The 19,040-nt window shown below is 43.6% G+C and overlaps 1 protein-coding gene across 38 annotated transcripts in view; it reads left to right on the top strand.

Annotated features, from left to right (window-relative positions):
- EPB41L3 (erythrocyte membrane protein band 4.1 like 3) overlaps positions 1 to 19,040 on the top strand; it is a 227,463-nt gene that overhangs the window by 136,029 nt on the left and 72,394 nt on the right. For all 38 annotated transcript variants that reach the window (XM_060405452.1, XM_042239502.2, XM_060405449.1 and 35 more), the window contains exons 2-3: positions 99 to 298; positions 3,899 to 4,096. In XM_060405452.1, coding sequence (XP_060261435.1) covers positions 99 to 298; positions 3,899 to 4,096 — 398 coding nt within the window. The remainder of the gene's footprint in view (positions 1 to 98; positions 299 to 3,898; positions 4,097 to 19,040) is intronic.

The following is a 19,040-nucleotide window of genomic DNA, read 5'->3' as shown; positions in this document are numbered from 1 at the left end:
TGACAAGGCTGCTGGGTCTGTGTTGGGTTCTTGGCCTGTCTCCCTCTTCTGGGTGCTGGTTCCCCGAGTGATAGGACCGTCCCTCTCTCTGCCTGCAGAACAATCGACCATGACCACCGAATCGGGATCAGACTCGGAATCCAAGCCGGAGCAGGAGGCCGAACCCCAGGAGGCGGCGGGGGGCCAGGGGGCGCAGCTGGGGGCGCAGCCGGGCCCCGAGCCGGCCGCCGAGGAGCAGCCCCAGGCGCCGGAGCAGTTCGAGGAGGCCGCAGCGCACAGCACGCCTGTGAGGAAGGAGGTGAGCCCACATCGCCCCGTACCTCTGCCATTCCAACCCAAAGCATGAATGAATGAATGCTGAGCTTTTCCAGGCTTTGCTCTGACCTGGATCTCTTAGCACTAGCAGGAACGTGGAGGGTGCAGGGGAGGGGAGGGAATCATCTGCTTGTCCTCTTCTGTTCCCCGGGCAGATGGACACTTAAGCTGTTTTAAGACTTTCAGTGAATGACATTCCACAGCCTTGCTTGGTAACGCCTTTCTTTGATGAAAGCAATTCAGCTCACACTGAAATCTGGACTGCGGGTCCACTGTTTTATCTGAGTTTACAGGGAGGCTAGACCCTGAACTGGCAGCTGTACTTATGCTCCCAGTTGTTTATTTAAGCCTCTGGTGGCTCAGACAGTAAAGAATGCGCCTGCAATGCAGGAGACCTGGATTTGGTCCCTGGGTCCAGAGATCCTCTGGAGAAGGGCATGGCAACCCACTCTAGTATTCTTGCCTAGAGAATGAATCCCCATAGACAGAGGAGCCTGTTGAGCTGTAGTCCGTGGGGTCACAAAGAGTCGGACATGACTCAGCGGCTAAGCATGTACACACTAATTCAGAATTATTCTAATGTTTCCCTGGGGGCTACTCTGACCTTAAGGTTACCAGCTGTCCCTAGTAGGTGTTCAAGCTGCTCTCTTTCTCTCTGCCATGGACATATTCAACTTTGTTACCTAAATGTGTTTAAGTTGTCATAGATAATGTGATTATTCCTTTTAAAAGTTTTCCTACAAAATATAAAGCATGATTTATATCTGGGCCTTGAATGAATCCATATTTAAATTTTTTTGTCTTCAGACTTCAAACCTGGAATCCATATGTTTTAGGATGCTGACTCATGGGTTAAGGGAATCTGGGAATCTCTATATATGGTTGACCTTTTACAGGTTGAAAGTGTCTATGTCAAGCCAGAAATTCTAGAGGATGTCAAAAGGAGACATGGAGTCCCCATGCCTTTTTTTAAAAACACAACACATAATTCTAACATAAAATTATGTGTTGACAAGCCTGATTATTTTCTTTCTTTTCTCATGGTACTTAAGTTCTGCTTTTAAACTCTATAAAGAGTCATGTTGGAACTTCCCTTGTGGTCCAGTGGCTGACTCTGCGCTTTGAAATGCAGGGGGCTTGGGTTCGATTCTTGCTCAGGGAACTAAGATCTTGCATGTGGTGCGGTAGGGGGTCAAAAGGAAAAGAGAAACATGTATTTTCATGCTCTGTCTGATCTCTCGTTTTGTGAAGGGAGCTGTGGGTTACCCTTTACCTTTTGTCAGGTAGACTCTAAGGAGCAGGTGTTGTCATCCCTTACCTTTTCTTTTTGTGTAGACATGATGGTGGTAAGGTTTTGTTTGTTTGCAGATCTTAAGCAATTTTAAATTATTAGGCTGGATTTTTCTATCCTCTTCACTCTGAAATGAAATAAACATGAAAGTGGGAGAAGAGTTTCTATACCCAAATACAATTAGACATACATAGTTAATAAATGGATTGACTTTCTATACTCAGACATTGGAAACTAAAGAGAAATGTGACTCTAAACCACTTATCTTCTATGGTTATCTCAGTGTTTCCAGAACTCTTTTCAAGTCCTCTGGACGTCAGCTTGCTCATTTACAAAATGGAGAGGTCAGAAAAGAGAATTTTCTAAGAACGTATCTTTCTTTGGACTTTTGAGAGTGTATTTACAGACCAGTAGAAGCAGTGGTTGGGCCCATGGGTTGAATACGCATTGGTGGTAATCTAATAGATAGAAGAGGGGTTGAAAAAGTCACTGGAGAGCAGGGCATGGGGAGATTCCAAGGGGATTGACTCAAGGGAGAATGTTACTGTTCTGTAGGATCGCTCCCTCTTAAAGTTCTGAGTCTAGCTTGGACTGGACTGTTAGGCTTTGAAAGAAGATTAAAGCCTTTGAGCAGATTTGATATTTTCTTATACTGGCTCTTCACAATGAAGAGGCAGGGGGGAGCAGACTTAAAGGATTATTTTTAATTAATTTCAGTACTGCTAGCTTCATTGAATTGCTGCTGCTGCTGCTAAGTCGTTTCAGTCATGTCCGACTGTGCAACCCCATAGACAGCAGCCCACCAGGCTCTGCTGTCCCTGGGATTCTCCAGGTAAGAACACTGGAGTGGGTTGCCATTTCCTTCCCCAATGCATGAAAGTGAAAAGTGAAAGTGAAGTCGCTCAGTCGTGCCCGGCTCTTAGCGACCCCATGGACTGCAGCCTACCAAGCTCCTTTGTCCAAGGGATTTTCCAGGCAAGAGTACTGGAGTGGGTTGCCATTGCCTTCTCCGTCATTGAATTGAGTTAGAGCTAAATCAAGTATTTTAACAGTTGTAAAATTACTGAGAAGATTAATACTTGAAACTCTGTAGGCTTTACAGTTTATAAGATACCTGGTATGTTTATGGAGCAGTGTGGGTCATGGAGTAAAGGACCTGCCAAACAGCTCGACCCAGTGAATGAAAGAAGCAGAATACATTAGATTCAATCTTAGATGATTTAATTACTTTTAAGGCTTATACTAGCCAACGCTTTTGTTTTTTTCTAATTGAAGTATAGTTGGTTTACAATGTCTTATTAGTTTCAGGTGTACAGCAGTGTGATACAGTTATACACACATTTTTTTTTTTTCAGATTCTTTTCCATTATAGGTTATTACAGGGTAGTGAAGATAGGTTCCTATGTTGTATGGACTTGTTGCTTATCTAGTTTAATATATATATAGTAGTGTATGTTAAGTTGCTTCAGTTGTGTCTGACTCTTTATGACCCTATGGGCTGTAGGCTTCCAGGCTTCTCTGTCCATGGGGATTCTCCAGGCAAGAGTACTGGAGTGGGTTGCCATGCCCTGCCTCCAGGAAATCTTCCTGACCCAGGGATCGAACCCGCGTCTCTTATGTCTCCTGCATTGGCAGGCAGGTTCTTTACCACTAGTGCCACCTGGGAAGCGTGTATCTGTTAATTCCAAATTCCTAATCTGTCCCCTCACCCTTTCCCTTCTGATAACTATACATCTGCTCACTATGTCTGTAAGAGCCAGTGCCTTTATAAAAAGTCAGGAGCCCGAACTTCCCTGGCAGTCCAGTGGTTAAGACTTCACCTTCCAATGAAGAGGGTGCAGGTTTGACCCCTGGTTAGGGTGCTAAGATCCCACATGCCTCAGAGCCAAAGAACCAAAACATAAAATAGAAGCAGTACTGTAGCAAATTCAATAAAGACTTTAAAGATGGTCCATATCAAAAAAAAAAAAAATCCTTAAAAGTCATTTGTACCCTTCTTTGCTTGGGCGAAACTTCATGGCATTCACTAAGAACTCAGCACTTCTCGTATGAATACTTAATTCAAACTGAAAGAAGTCCCTATGGGTACATTCAGGTGGCAGAAATTATTTAGGTGTACCTGTTAGTATTATTTTTGTATATGTGTATCCATTCCTTATGTCCTAATTCAGACATCTCTCATCCTGTAGGAAATAGAAAATCCTGTTTCTACAGTGTCCTTTGATTGCCTGAGCAATGCAATATTTATTTCCTATCTTGCAATGAAAACTGTCCATTGTTTGCTCTCCACAGGTCACTGACAAGGACCAGGAGTTTGCTACCGGACCTGCCAAGCAGCTCGAATATCAGCAATTTGAAGACGATAAACTTTCTCAGAAATCATCTAGCAGCAAACTATCTCGATCTCCATTGAAGATTGTCAAAAAGCCTAAAAGCATGCAGTGCAAAGTGATACTTCTGGATGGATCAGAATATACCTGTGATGTAGAGGTAAGTGTATATTTAAAATATTATTTTTGTCCCGGATATTGAGAGCTGGGACATATTGGTCTAAAGCATGCAGGATGCCTCTTTGTTTTTCCAGATCTCTGGAAAATTACTCAGACCCAGTTTCTAAATACAAAATTATTTCCAGTCTCTCTCACAGGGGATCAAATTACTGAAAATACTTGTCCCCAAAATGTTACAATCTAGAGAAAAATGTGATTTTATTTAAAAAAAAAAAAGACAAAATATCTAATACTTTCCACGGTAGGAAAAACATTTTGGAGGCCTCTAAAAGATCAGGTTTTCTTTAATATCCTGACTGTGAGCTGTCATTGAAATGAATTTTACTTTTTCTATTTGCATTACTTATGGCGGGGTTGTTAATTGGAGGAAACTTATAGATTTCTGTACACAGGAGTGGTAGGGTAATTTGAATGGTGAATGTCCTTTTCCTGCTTGGACAATGAATAGGAACTGCAGCTCAAGTGTAAAAGGGTTTTAAAATTCACATCTGCAGCTCAAGTGTAAAAGCATATGCTCCTCTGTGCTCTTTCTGTAAAGAAAAAAAAAAAAAAATTCCTTCGAGAGAAAGGGCGGGTGAATGACTTTTATCAGAGATGTGTGGCCAGACCACGGTAACAGCTGAGAGCAACGTGGGCTGTTGAGAGCGGTAGAGACACGGATGGTTGCTGAGTATCGCGAGAACACAGGCTGGGTGAGAACTCGGGCGGGAGCTACAAGTCCGCCAGGTCCACCACCCACCATGCGCTGCATCTTCTCCCCGCGCTGAGCTGGGGGAGATCCCCATTTTAGATTTAATATTTTCGTTTAAAGAGCTGTTCCTCTGCCTCCAGCTGCCTGCCCTTGGTCCTTCGCACATCCCTCTGCTTAAACCCCGCCCACCACATGACCCCACTGGCCCCCCCTTCTGCCAGGGGTGCTGAGAATCTGTACCTGTGTGTGTGGTTGTTCATTTCAGACACAGCCAGCACCAAGCCCACCTGACGCCCCATATTCTCTGCCTGTAACCCCTGCCTCGTTCCTTACAGTCTGCGTAATGCGCTCACGCACCAGTGCTTTTCTTGGAACAGAAGGTTCAAATCCATTTCACATTGATAACATCATGTAGGGTGGGGATGGGGTTGCATTACCAAATCTCTACAGATTACTGGGACATAGAAAAAATTTTTTAATAAACTCTTAGATCAAAAGTGATTTCATTTATCATGTTAGAGATTTTTTGTCATCCTGTAACCTGACAATTGTTAGTGGGTTGCTTAGTGAAATGGGCTTGTCACCGACCGGTTGAATAGGAAAAATGGTTGGGGAGTGAAACATGTGTTCTGAGGTTTGCCACACACAGATTCGTTTGCTGCAAGTTTGCCTGCTGCTTCTGATGTTACCTAATTTCTTAGCCCAAAGTGTTCAATTATTGATTCAGATGTTTATTCTGGAAATGAGAAGATCCAGTAATATACTCTTGCCTGGGCTTTACTATGAAGCTTAAAGCGCATTTGTAACCTTTAGCAACGTTGCATTTTTCCAATGTGGATCCACCTTCTGGAAAAATTTAAGTCAAGAGAAGCTTTCTTCCTTAACTTGAGGGTGAGTCTTTCTACTGAATTATATTTATATAATGGAGGAAATAGGGTTCCCCGGCAATCCTCTAGTCAAGACTACCAGAGTTTTCTAAAGAACAGTCTGGAAGAAAGTGGATAGTGTTTCACACAGGGAGAATTCCAGCAGAAAGCACAGGTGCATCTGTGGAAACTAGTAGCTCTGATGCTTCCAGTGCCTTTTCCTGTTCTAAGACTCATGGAGAGACGAAGCACAGAACTCTGGAGAAGCAGGATTACCACCCCCAACCCCTGTCCCCAACTCAAGCAAGTGAATTAAGAATAGAATGCAGGAGACAGTAAGAGGAATACCCCCCCTTTTTTTTTGCGTTGAATAAGACCTCAAACAAGGCATTTTATTTTAATGAAATCTCTGTGCTGTTTTTCCTCCCTGGCTTATTTAATGCCTTTAATGTTTCACCGTCAAAATCAACAAGGCTCAGTTCGCCACGACTGTGTCATGAGAATTTATAGTTGCCAGCAAAGGATCCCCTGCCAACACACACACACACTTTACCTGTACCTGATTCTCTCTTCTTTTGATGGTAGAAGGTAGCTTTTTCCCTTGCCCAGCAGTGCTGCAGCAGAGGGAACCCAGTGACCCTGAAAATCAAGATACAAGAAGCCTTTGCTCTCTGAAAACAGTGACTTCATGAAGTGTACAGATCCCACCTCCACTGTTTTGATGGGAAGCCCTTTCCAATTGTGCTGGATTTTTCAAATTTCCCTCCAACAGCAGCCATAGATCATTGTAACATTGGGTGTTTTTCCATTTGAGAGATGTATTTCCTCAGTCATTTTTTTCAAACTCTTCATCATGACTATCTAAAATATAAAAAGAACTAATTACACATAAAATATAAGAACAAAAATCTGATGATCAGCAATTTGATATGCATGTTTGGGCAATGTTTGCAGGCCAGAGGATTGTCACATTTGCCAACAAAATCACCAATGGTGCCATTCTTTTCCTGTCATTTTTATTGGACCTTTAGAGAATGCAAGCTACTTCCTATGGCCAGTATGTCACCGTCATCATTGCTATTTAGTTCTTGAACATGAATTTTAAAAGAGAAAATAAACAGAAGTACCAGTCACAACAATAGAGGAAGTGGTGCTTATCATGTTTATTTTATTTTAATTTCACTCTCATTGTTTCCGTCTGATTAGCATACAGTGTATTTTCTGATGACTATCCAGTTAGAAATGTTTCCTCTTATTGGACACCATTTTCATCTAGTCTGATTTGGTTTTAGGAAAATAAAATAGACATGGTTTGAACTTTGAATCCATATTTCATCCATCTTTTAAGTCATTTTCAGGTGTAGTTTGGTTTGTTCTCCATAAGAAACCCAACAGGTGGCAGAGTCCCAAGCTTTACCTCAAAAGTGGCAGAAGGTAGACCTTGAAGGCAGACTTTGTTTTTCACAAGGTCCCACTGTGTTGCTGGTTTAGTCGTGAGCAAGACCAAGTGCTTTTGAGCCCCAGGTAATCCCATGTGGGGTTGGAATCCAGGGGATGATGCCCGTAGGTGAAATAACTCTAGCCTCTCTGGAGAGATCTTTCCATCAGATTTGGGCAAATACAGAAGGGACTTAAGTATAGCAGTAAAACCTTAAAAGCCTGCAGCTCAGACATCCCCCCAAGTTTGGCCATGCCCAGAGGCCTGCAGGTTGATGGACTCCATGACTAAGTACTACTCAGATCCCTCCAAAATCCAGAGTGTTTTCTCCAAGATGCACTTCTTGCTACTATTCAGAGATGCTTCCAACGGACCAGAGAGGATAAAGGAATATTTTGCCCTCTAAATATGCTTTCATCACCTTCTAACTGTTAGGAAGGGGCTGTTTAAAAAATGTCCAAATACCCTCTCTTGCTTGGGATCCAATTAACTTTCCATATCATGCTTCTGTTTCATGTATTCTACTCACAGGGGTTTAGTTGGAAAAACAAAATCACTGTCTGAATTTTCCATCTTCTCTAGGTCACATGATTAAAATGCCTTATGGCCCCTTTAGAAGTTCTTGGAAAAGTGTGTGTTAGTTGCTCAGTAGTGTCTGACTCTTTTGCAACCCCAGGGACTGTAGCTCCTCCACCAGCCCCCTCTGTCTGTGGTATTCTCCAGGCAAGGATACTGAAGTGGGTCGCTATTCCCTTCTCCCAAGCATCTTCACAACCCAGGAATTGAACCCATGTCTCCTACATTGCAGGTAGATTCTTTACCATCTGAGCCACTAGGGAAGCTCTTAGAAGTTCTTGATTGGACAACAAATAGAATTGCGATTATGCAGAAGGTTGAATAGAACACCTGTTGCCTTTCATGGAAGTTGTAGTTGTAAAAAATAAAAGATAAGAATTTTTTCAAACTAGTACGAGTATCATTCACTCAACTACTACGTAATTCAGAGGTTTTGATTTTGTATAATTGTGTAAATTTGGATTTAACCTCTCAGTGGGTTTCTGTTCAACTATATGTTTTACTACATCAAAACATGTTACATGCTGTGACCAAGTGGCCCAATCTTGCAGCTGAACCTTCCAGCCTGAAGACCAGTGGGCTCCTGACCACAGAAGGGCTTTAATAAACTCAGCTTCCCTGTGCAGTGACTCTTTGAGCAACCGCAGGAACAGTGGCACACGAGGACTAACTAGTTAGTTAGTTAGGACTAACTAACACGAGGTTAACAGGCACCTTCTTATTTACCTGACATAGTCAGCATGCAGTCTTCCCCAAGTGTTCAGATTTGACTTCTTGAAGGTTTAAGAGAAACAAACTCTTTTACTAAAAGTGTTAAAAACTTTTCTCCTAGTTTTCATTTCAAAAAGTAACAGGGAGGGGCCACAGCCTCCCAGTCACACAGCTCCAGGCTGATTCAGGATCCCAGGACAGGAGTCTACGCCACTAGTTGAGCTTCTTTAGCCTCCTTCCTAGAGAAGGCCCTTGATTACAGCTTCCAAACATCTCTTGAGGAGTTGTTTCCACCAGGCATCTCATTCACATCTCTGTATTTTGTAGAAAACATTGATTGATTTGTATATGGAAGGTACTGAAACAGTTTTTAACAAGGGGATGCATCATTTGAGTCTTAATTATGATTTGTCGTAATGAGCCTTCTTTTTTCTTGTTTGCAACCATTCCAGTCCCTAGAACTGACATCACACAGTGTGCAAAAGATGACAAGGAAGACATTGATATAAAGCATTTCTTGAGGGTCTGCAATGTTCCAGGTGCTGAAAACCAAATGAGACAAAGACTTCAGGCTTAGACAGGGTGTTCTCTTCCTCAGGACTCACACGGTTTTAGATCTGGAAGGATCATTGGAGATAACTTTGTCTCCTGTCCCATTTCACCGAAGAGGAAGTAGGCCCAGAGTAGTTAATGTTATGCCTGAGGATACACAGCCTGGAAAGGACCACGAAGGGCTAGAGCCCAGATCTCCTGCCCTCTGCTCCAGAACTCTTTTTGTTGTTGTTCAGGTGCTCAGTTGTGTCCGTGAACCCATGGACTACAGCATGCCAGGCTTCCCTGTCCTTCACCGTCTCCCAGAGTTTGCTCAAACTCATGTCCATTGAGTCAGTGATGCCATCCAACCATCTCATCCTCATCTAAGAGACAGGTTGAGTTGATGGAAAGGATGTCATCTTCTCAAGAGTTCTTAAACCTAATTTCTCAGAAGGACCACCAAGGCCTTGCTTCTGGCTATACTATCATGAAATAAGATGCCCTGAAAGATACCTGCACCCCTATGTTCATAGCAGCACTATTCATAGTAGCCAAGACATGGAAACAATCTAAATGGCTATTGACAAAGGAATGGATAAAGAAGTTGTGGTATATATATACAATGAAATATTACTCAGCCATAAAAAAGAATGATATAATGCCATTTGCAGCAACATGGATGGACATGGAGATTATCATACTAAGTGAAGTAAGTCAGACAGAGAAATACAAACATGATATCACTTACATGAGGAATCTTTAAAAAGATAGAAATGAACTTATTTACAAAGTAGAAAGAAAATCACAGACATAGAAAACTTATGGTCACTAAAGGGAAAAAGAGGGGGGATGAATTAGGAGTTTGGGATTAAAGTATACCCATTACTATATATGGGTTTCCCATGTGGCATGATGGTAAAGAATCCACCTGGCAGTACAGGAGATGCAAGAGAGGTAGATTTGATCCCTGGGCTTGGAAGATCCCATGGAGAAGGAAATGGCAACCCATTCCAGTATTCTTGCCTGGAGAATCCCATGGATAGAGGAACCTGGTGGGCTACAGTCCATGGAGTTGCAGAGTTGGACACAACTTAGCAACTAAAACAAAAACAGCAACTATTACTCAGTTCAGTTCAGTTTAGTTCAGTCGCTCAGTCGTGTCCGACTCTTTGTGACCCCATGAATCACAGCACGCCAGGCCTCCCTGTTCATCACCATCTCCCGGAGTTCACTCAGACTCACGTCCATTGAGTCCATGATGCCATCCAGCCATCTCATCCTCGGTCGTCCCCTTCTCCTCCTTCCCCCAATCCCTCCCAGCATCAGAGTCTTTTCCAATGAGTCAACTCTTCTCATGAGGTGGCCAAAGTACTGGAGTTTCAGCTTAGCATCATTCCTTCCAAAGAAATCCCAGGGTTGATCTCCTTCAGAGTGGACTGGTTGGATCTCCTTGCAGTCCAAGGGACTCTCAAGAGTCTTCTCCAACACCGCAGTTCAAACACATCCATTCTTCGGTGCTCAGCTTTCTTCACAGTCCAACTCTCACATCCATACATGACCACAGGAAAAACCATAGCCTTGACTAGCCAGACCTTAGTCGGCAAAGTAATGTCTCTGCTTTTCAATATGCTATCTAGGTTGGTCATAACTTTTCTTCCAAGGAGTAAGCGTCTTTTAATTTCATGGCTGCAGTCACCATCTGCAGTGATTTTGGAGCCCAAAAAAATAAAGTCTGCCACTGTTTCCACTGTTTCCCTATCTATTTCCCATGAAGTGATGGGACCGGATGCCATGATGTTCGTTTTCTGAATGTTGAGCTTTAAGCCAACTTTTTCTCTCTCCTCTTTCACTTTCATCAAGAGGCTTTTTAGTTCCTCTTCCCTTTCTGCCATAAGGGTGGTGTCATCTGCATATCTGAGGTTATTGATATTTCTCCCGGCAGTCTTGATTCCAGCTTGTGCTTCTTCCAGTCCAGCGTTTCTCATGATGTACTCTGCATATAAGTTAAATAAGCAGGGTAATATACAGCCTTGACGTACTCGTTTTCCTATTTGGAACCAGTCTGTTGTTCCATGTCCAGTTCTAACTGTTGCTTCCTGACCTGCATATAGATTTCTCAAGAGGCAGGTCAGGTGGTCTGTATTCCCATCTCTTTCAGAATTTTCCACAGTTTATTGTGACCCACACAGTCAAAGGCTTTGGCATAGTCAATAAAGCAGAAATAGATGTTTTTCTGGAACTCTCTTGCTTTTTCCATGACCCAGCGGATGTTGGCAATTTGATCTCTGGTTCCTCTGCCTTTTCTAAAACCAGCTTAAACATCCGGAAGTTCACTGTTCACGTATTGCTGAAGCCTGGCTTGGAGAATTTTGAGCATTACTTTACATTTCATCTCACGTACTAGTAAAGTAATACTCAACTACTACTACTGCATATAAAGTAGGTAAACAAGAGCACCTACTGTATAGCACAGGGAACTCTATTCAATATCCTGTAATAACCTATAATGGAAGATAATCTGAAAAAAATATTTTTTTTCAGTTTGCATTACATGAGAAGCTAACACAGCTTTGTAAATCAATTCTACTTCAATTGGAAAAGAAAGATATTCTGTGAAGAGTAGAACTTGAAAGCAGTACTTTTTAATTTTGGGTAAGAAGGGGAAAACAGCTGGGGAAGTGTCTTACAGAAGCTCTTCAAAGTGGGGAAGGGACCAGAGCTCCAGCTGATCTCCACTCCTTGCCAGAACGAAATGACTGGGAGCCAGTTGTATAGTTGTTGCGTGTCCTACTCAGAGTGGAAAGGCAAGTCTGATCTGGGACCCTCACCATCCTTTCTGGAGAGAAACACTTTCCACAATACAGTGATCTCTTCCCCCAATCTTCCTGATCAATTGCCAGTTCATTTCATAATTACAGCATTTCCCCCATGAAAGACAGGTTATAATTTTCAAGATTATAGCTCGTCTCCTTTTCGTTAGCATTTAAATTGATGCCTTTCTTTTTCCGGCCATAGTCTGGGCTCTGTGGGAAGTTTAGGGAGATCGCTACTGGCATCAACCACAAAATGAGAAAAATCTTTTCAAAGTTAGTTCATAACCTGGGAAAGTGTCTACATGGTGGATCATCTCTTGAATGTGATACCACTTTTTTGTTGTTGTTACCTTCAATGTCAGAGGCAGGTGTCTTTGACCTTGTCCCTTCTTGGACAGCAGAGCTCAAGTCTTGTAGAACAGCAGGTTCTTAGGGTCGAAGGACGGTATAAACTCTAGTTCAGTCCTGCACTCACATTCTAACAAAATGCAGAGGTAGGTTCTGGAAGCCTGGAGGACAGTGATATTAAAGTCCTTGTCTTAGGGACACAGTAAAATAGTCACAGAAAACCAGCTTGCACACAATTTTGTGGTGTCTGTCCACATACCAGCTGATCTGGTCTTAGAGGGAAGTGCACACAGTCAGGCAGCAGTTAGCGTCAGGATTTGACTGCCATGTACACCTTATAGTCCAGCGTCCAGTTGGCACAGGAAGAGAGCTGAATATGAGGATCATAGTTTGAAAACCCAGAGAAGGCAATGGCACCCCACTGCAGTACTCTTGTCTGGAAAATCCCATGGACGGAGGAACTGGTAGGCTCCAGTCCATGGGATCACTAAGAGTCGGACACGACCGAGTGACTTCACTTTCACTTTTCGCTTTCATGCATTGGAGAAGGAAACAGCAACCCACTCCAGTGTTCTTGCCTGGAGAATCCCATGGACAGAGGAACCTGGCAGACTTCAGTCCATGGGGTCACAGAGTCGCACACAACTGAGCACGCACGCACAGCACAGCTTATCACCTAATAATAGAGTAAACGCTGGAAAGTATTTCTTAAATCTGAGAAAGTGAATTTCATTTTGACTCTCCCTTTCTAGGCTTTTTTTCCCCCAACCTGGAAAGAAGATTATCCAGTGTTTCCATATGAGCTAATCATTTATCTGGCAGTTGGGGAGATGCTGAATGATTTTATTAAATATGAACAGGAAGTAACTGCACTCAGCACCCACTTGTGAGGACTGAGACACTGACCTCAAACAGGAAATTTGCTTTTCTCAGGCTGCCCGGCTTGAACCTGCTGAGATCAGACAGAAGATGTGGCTAAGGGTCTGTTGCTGTTATGCCAGAAATCAGTAGGTGTTTAACAACCCTGAATAGGTGCTGAAGATGATTAAACATACTCCATATCGGGCTTTCAGCACTAGCCTCCCCTAATGAGCCAATTCCCACTTTATGGTGAGTGAGGAGGCAGTGGTCCTTGGCGTTGATGATGAACTCCTCAAAGTGGGTAGGAAAATCTATTAGCGAAGGTGTCCGACTAAGTCACCCACTTTTCTTTCACACTTGATCCCTTCAGAAGTCCCTTGTTCCACTTAGCCTTAATTCAATACAGTTTCCAGTTTCTTCCTTGGTAACTCTGAGTAGTGTTATTTGAAGAGGTTTCTTTACTGTTTCTTTTTAAAAAATCAGAGTTTAGTTGCTTTACGATGTTGTGTTACTTTCTGCTGTACAGCAGAATGAATCAGCTGTACATACATGGTGTGTGTGTTTGTGTGTGTGTTAGTCGCTCAGTTGTGTCCAACTCTTTGTGACCTTATGGACTGTAGCCTGCCAGGCTCCTCTGTCCATGGGATTCTCCAGGCAAAACTACTGGAGTGGGTTACCATTCCCTTCTCCAGGGGATCTTCCCAACCTGGGGGTCAAACTGGAGTCTTCTGCACTGCAGGCAGATTCTATGCCATCTGAGCCACCAGGGAAACCCCATACATATACATAATATGCCCTCTGTTTTGGATTTCCGTCCCATTCAGCTCTTTACCGCAGAGCATTGAGACCACACAGTTTTGAATGTCTTAAAAATGCAGGTTTCCCAGGTGGCTCAGATGATTAAAGAATCTGCCCGCATTGCAGGAGTCCAGGTTCGGTCACTGGATTGGGAAGATCTGGAGAAGGAAATGGCAACTCACTCCAGTATTCTTGCCTAGGAAATCCCATGGACGCAGGAGCCTGGTGGGCTACAATCCATTGGGTCGAAAAGAGTCAGACATGACTTAGCAACTAAACAAGAACAACAGCAACGAAATGCAGGTCATCTGTATTTGTCCTTCTGTAGCAAGTAGAGAATAGGAGAGTCTTTGTGAGCCTGTTATCCTTGAGGAGTTTTGTGATGTACTGGGTTTTAAGGCAAATAACCAGGGACAATAGGAGCAACTCAGAAAAAGGGAAGAAGTGGAAATCTAGTCAGCTCACTTCCATGTCATGCTGAGACAGATTCTCTGCTTTTGTAGGGAACTTTCTCTCTTGCCTGAAGAAATTGGGAGTGGCTGTTTAAGGCACGTTTCTTAGATTCTTCTTTCTTTTTTAGGATCTAGGTTTTGAAATAGGGCTGCTGTATAAAAAGCATGACTCCAAATCTTTAGCTGACTGTAAATACCTCCCCACAAACAAAGATTCCTCCGCAGTGGTTCATGCTGTTAAAAATGGTATGCACATGTCCAATCATATTTTTGGCAGATATTTATTATTAGAATGTGTTGGCTGACTTTCCCTGCAGTGATACTTAAGTCTAGTAGCATTCACTTATTTTATTTACTTATTTTTACGTTTCCAGAATAATTCTTATTGTACTCAGGATATTTACACAGTTCTCTTTAGAATTTTGGCAGATGAGGAGATGAAAAAAAGCACACAGAGAGAATGTGAAACATCAGGAGCAGCTGAGAGTGGAAAGGGAAGGCCAAGGGCCTGCCAGGAAGGATGGGCTTGACCCACTAACAAGGTTGGGTACTTGCACATACTGGTTTTCTGTTCGTGTGGATGCCCAGTCTTGTCTGACTCTTTGCAACCCTGTGGACTGTAGCCTACCAGGCTCCTCTGTCCATGGGATTCTCCAAGCAAGAATACTGGAGTGGGTTGCCATTTCCTCCTCCAAGGGACCTTCCTGACCCAGGGATTGAACCTGCTTCCCCTGTGTCTCCTGTACTGCAGGCGATTCTTTACTGCTGAGCCATCCAGGAAATTGGTTTTCTAGCTGTACAACACGTTACCATAAACTTGGAGATGTAACACATCTCATCTCACATTTTTTGGCTGGATTGTTCAGCATCTTATAGAGGAGAAGTCATGTACTTCACCGATTGCATCTTCATCTAGAGGCGGGTCTAGGGGAAGATGCATCTATGTGCTTTCTGGTGCTGTTGGTGGAATGCATTTCCTTCTGGTTGTAGGACCGAGGACCCCTCTTGCTGCCTGTCAGCCAGGGACGACTCAGGGCTGCTGAGTTTGCTGTCAGTCCATGAGGCTTCGTCTGTCCCAGCAACAGAGAACCTCTCCCACCCACCTTAGAGTCCTCTACATTCAAGTCTCCCTATTCCCCACCTTCTGCTGCCAACTGGAGAAAACTCTCTGCTTTTAAGGGCTCAGCTGATTAGGACAGTGTTCCTATCGAAAGGTCACTGGTGCCAGTTAGTGTAACCTAACTGTTAGATCTACTCTGTCTGAAACCCCAGGGATCAGGCGGGGTGTATACACCAGGGAGATGAGAAATCACAGTAGGTGATGGGCGCTTCTAAGGGGTTTTGCTTTGCGGACTGGTTGACCATTTGTGTTTTTAAAAGGTACTTCTACTAAATAATGATTGAAACAGGGATGCTAGTTGGCAAGAGTTGCTGAGGACCAGAACCAAGATGGTGACTAGTGGGACAGAGGGGAGAGGATGGATTTTGAAGAACTACCCTGAACATGAGCAGACATGATTAACTGCACGTGTGGGCAGGGATATAGGGAGGGGAAGAGAGGGTAATAGCATCCTGATAATGGCATCCACATTTGTAGACTACAGTATAAGAAGAAAAGTGCGTCGGGGGAGACTAATGTAAACCTGTTGAATTTGAGATGCCTGGAATATGAAAGTGGCAATCTACTATTGCAGTTGAATACGTTGTTTGACCTTTGGAAGAGCTGGTAGGCACTGTGCGAGCCAGTACCATTTACAGTGAGTCACACAGGGGAGTGAATGAAATGGTGCAGATGGCCAGTGAATGAGTGGGAAGACCATTGACAGTGGAGCTCTGGGCAACGCTGATGCTTGAGTTGGGGTGGGAGTGCCTTGTCCAGCTTCCCCCACCCCACCCCCAGACACTCCTCTACACGCAGCCCCAGCCTCTTCGGGCTGAACCCCTGGCTTAGGAACTGGATGTGCTCAACCCCGTGGGGACATTACAGTAGTGATTGTGATTGAGCGTTACGGCTGTTCAGTCGCTAAGTCGTGTCCGACTGTTTGCCACCCCACAGACTGCAGCACGCTAGGCTTCCCTATCCTTCACTGTTTCCCGGAGTTTGCTCAAACTGACGTCCATTGAGTCAGTAATGCTGTCTAGCCATCTAACCTTCTGTCACCCCCTTTTCCTTCTGTCTTCAATCTTTTCCAGCATCAGGGTCTTTTCTAGTGAGTCAGCGCTTCTCATCAGGTGGCAAAAGCATTGGAGCTTTAGCTTCAGAATCGGCCCTTCCAGTGAATATTCAAGGTCGATTTCCTTTAGGATTGACTGGTTTGATCTCCTTGCAGTCCAAGGGACTCTCAAGAGTCTTCTCCAGATCTATCATTCGAAAGCATCAATTCTTCAGTGCTCAGCCTTCTTTATGGTCCAGTTCTGACATCTATATGTGACTACTGGAAAACCCATAACTTTGACTAGATGGACCTTTGTCGGCAAAGAGATGTCTCTGCTTTTTAACACATTGATTAGGTTTGTCTTAGCTTTCCTTCCAAGGAGCAAGCATCTTTGAATTGTGGTTGAGTAATGGGTCTCCTTCAAAAAGGTTCAGGAGAGACTCTCCACAGAGAAACATTCCCAGTCTCACTTTCTAACTGCCGTCAAGGCATGGCGCTACTGAAAGCAGAAAAGAGGAGGCCATGGAATGCCGCAGGGACCGTCCGTGGAGAAATAGTGTCATTCACTGTAATTGATTCTTCTTCTCCCTCCTGTCCGATCCAGTTCTCCCTATATTTCTTTAATTTGGCTTTTTGCTGTCCTTTGTACATTAGAATTTCAGTTACACAAAGTGATAAGGACAATAACGTTACATTTCCTCTAAGGAATGCCTGATCCCTGTTTCTTGGAACACTTGAACAAGACAGGGGACTTCCCTGCTGGTCCAGTACTTTTGACTACATCTTGCAATGAAAGGGGTGCAGATTTCGAGCCTGGCTGGGGAGCTGAGATCTCAGAATCCTCAGGGCCAAAAAAACCAAAACATAAAACAGAAGCAATATATATATAACAGATTCTTTCAATAAAGACTTTTAAAATGATCCACATCAAACTTAAAAAATTTAAACAAGACTGTTAGGACTGGGCTTCCCAGGTGGTGCTAACGGTAAAGAACCCACCTGCCAATGCAGGAGACATAAGAGACACGGGGTTCGATCCCTGGGTTGAGAAGATCCACTGGAGGAGGAAATGGCAACCAGTATTCTCCAGTATTCTTGCCTGGAGAATCCCATGGACAGAGGAGCCTGGCAGGCTACAGTCCATGGAGTTGCAAAGAGTCAGATATGACTGAAGCAACTTACCACACTGCACTCAGGACTAATGTTACTTCAGCATACTGTGTCATCCTGTGATCATTCAGTAACTGTGAAGGGGTGGTGTTATTCAGGAAGCTCTTTTAACTCTTTAAATCTCAAATTAGGAAACAGTACCCTCTCCCCACCCCCACCCACCCAGTGCATAGTCTGCAGTTTTCCAGTTCAGGGTTGTGGTCATGGCCTGCTGTCCATTCAGGAAATACCACCTCCTCCCACGTCTTCCCCCTCCTCTTGGTCTAGGGCAGATGGGCATCTAAGCTGAGCCCAGCTTCCTTCTCTCAAGAGCTGTAAAACCACGGATTCTTTTCCTCTTCAGTTCTGTGGTGTGTAATGACCAGCCAGTTCACTTTCAGGTTTTTATTTGACTCTTCTAGACTAGATCACAGATTTTAAATTGCGGGATTCTCGTTGGAATGCATCACAGTTCTATCAAGAACGTTAGCTTCTCATAACCTGGTATGCTATCCCTTGTTGGATTTCTATTGTGGATGTTTTATCTCTAGATAAATGGAATTTGGGTCTTCCTTTTGCTTGTCCTGCCAAGACTCATCTATTTTGTTAGTGTTGTCTAGTGACTGTTTCCTGTGGTTTGGTTCCAAGATTAGATACGAATGGCCAGATTAGATACTAATTCATGCAAGGTTTTGATCAGTGGGGGGTTTCTTCTCCACAACAAACAAGGCATCTTTGCTGTATCAGAATGTATGTGTCTTATCTGACAGACAGCTGTGTGTAACTGGTATGCACATTTGGGGTCACTTTCCAATAAGGCGGAAAGAAATGCCAATCTCGAAGTCCTGTTTGCACTTAGGAATGCACTTTATTCATCCCACTGCTGCTTGTAGGCATGAGTGATGGTATGCGGACGGACAGTGAACACAAGGAATTGGTTCTTAGGATGGTGTTTGGAAGGAATAAAGAGACTTGTTATTTCTTATGGAATGCCATGGTGACAGCAAATAAAGTCCCTAAAGAGCCGCCACGTTCTTTGGGGAAGTGCCCCTAGGCTGAACTTGTCAAACACATGGGATGCTTTTCAAGGATTACCCGAAGCAAAATACTTCAGTTCAGGTCTCCAGTTATTCCTTAAAAAAAAAAGCACTGTCCAAAATATCTTGTTTTGACAAGCTTCCTTAATAATACGAGGTCAAGAATTCATCATCATAGAGGGAAAAAAAAAACCCACTCAAATTCTAAAGGTACTTTGTTTCAAAAATACATTTTATTTTAACTTGGGGTTTCTATGATGTATACTCAGCCATGTTCTTAAGGTATTTTACAGACATACATGTAGGCTTCCCATGTGGCTCAGTGGTAAAGAATCTGCCTGCCAATGCAGGAGACACAGGAGACTCGGATTCAATTCCTGGGTTGGGAAGAGCCCCTGGAGAAAGAAATGGCAGCACACTCCAGTATTCTTGCCTGGAGAGTCCCCAGGAAAGAGGAGCCTGGCGGGCTACAGTCTGCAGGGTCACAGGGAGTT

Source organism: Ovis aries, chromosome 23 (assembly GCF_016772045.2).
Source record: "Ovis aries strain OAR_USU_Benz2616 breed Rambouillet chromosome 23, ARS-UI_Ramb_v3.0, whole genome shotgun sequence".
Taxonomy (NCBI): Eukaryota; Metazoa; Chordata; class Mammalia; order Artiodactyla; family Bovidae; genus Ovis; species Ovis aries.
This window is presented reverse-complemented; position numbering and strand designations above follow the sequence as displayed.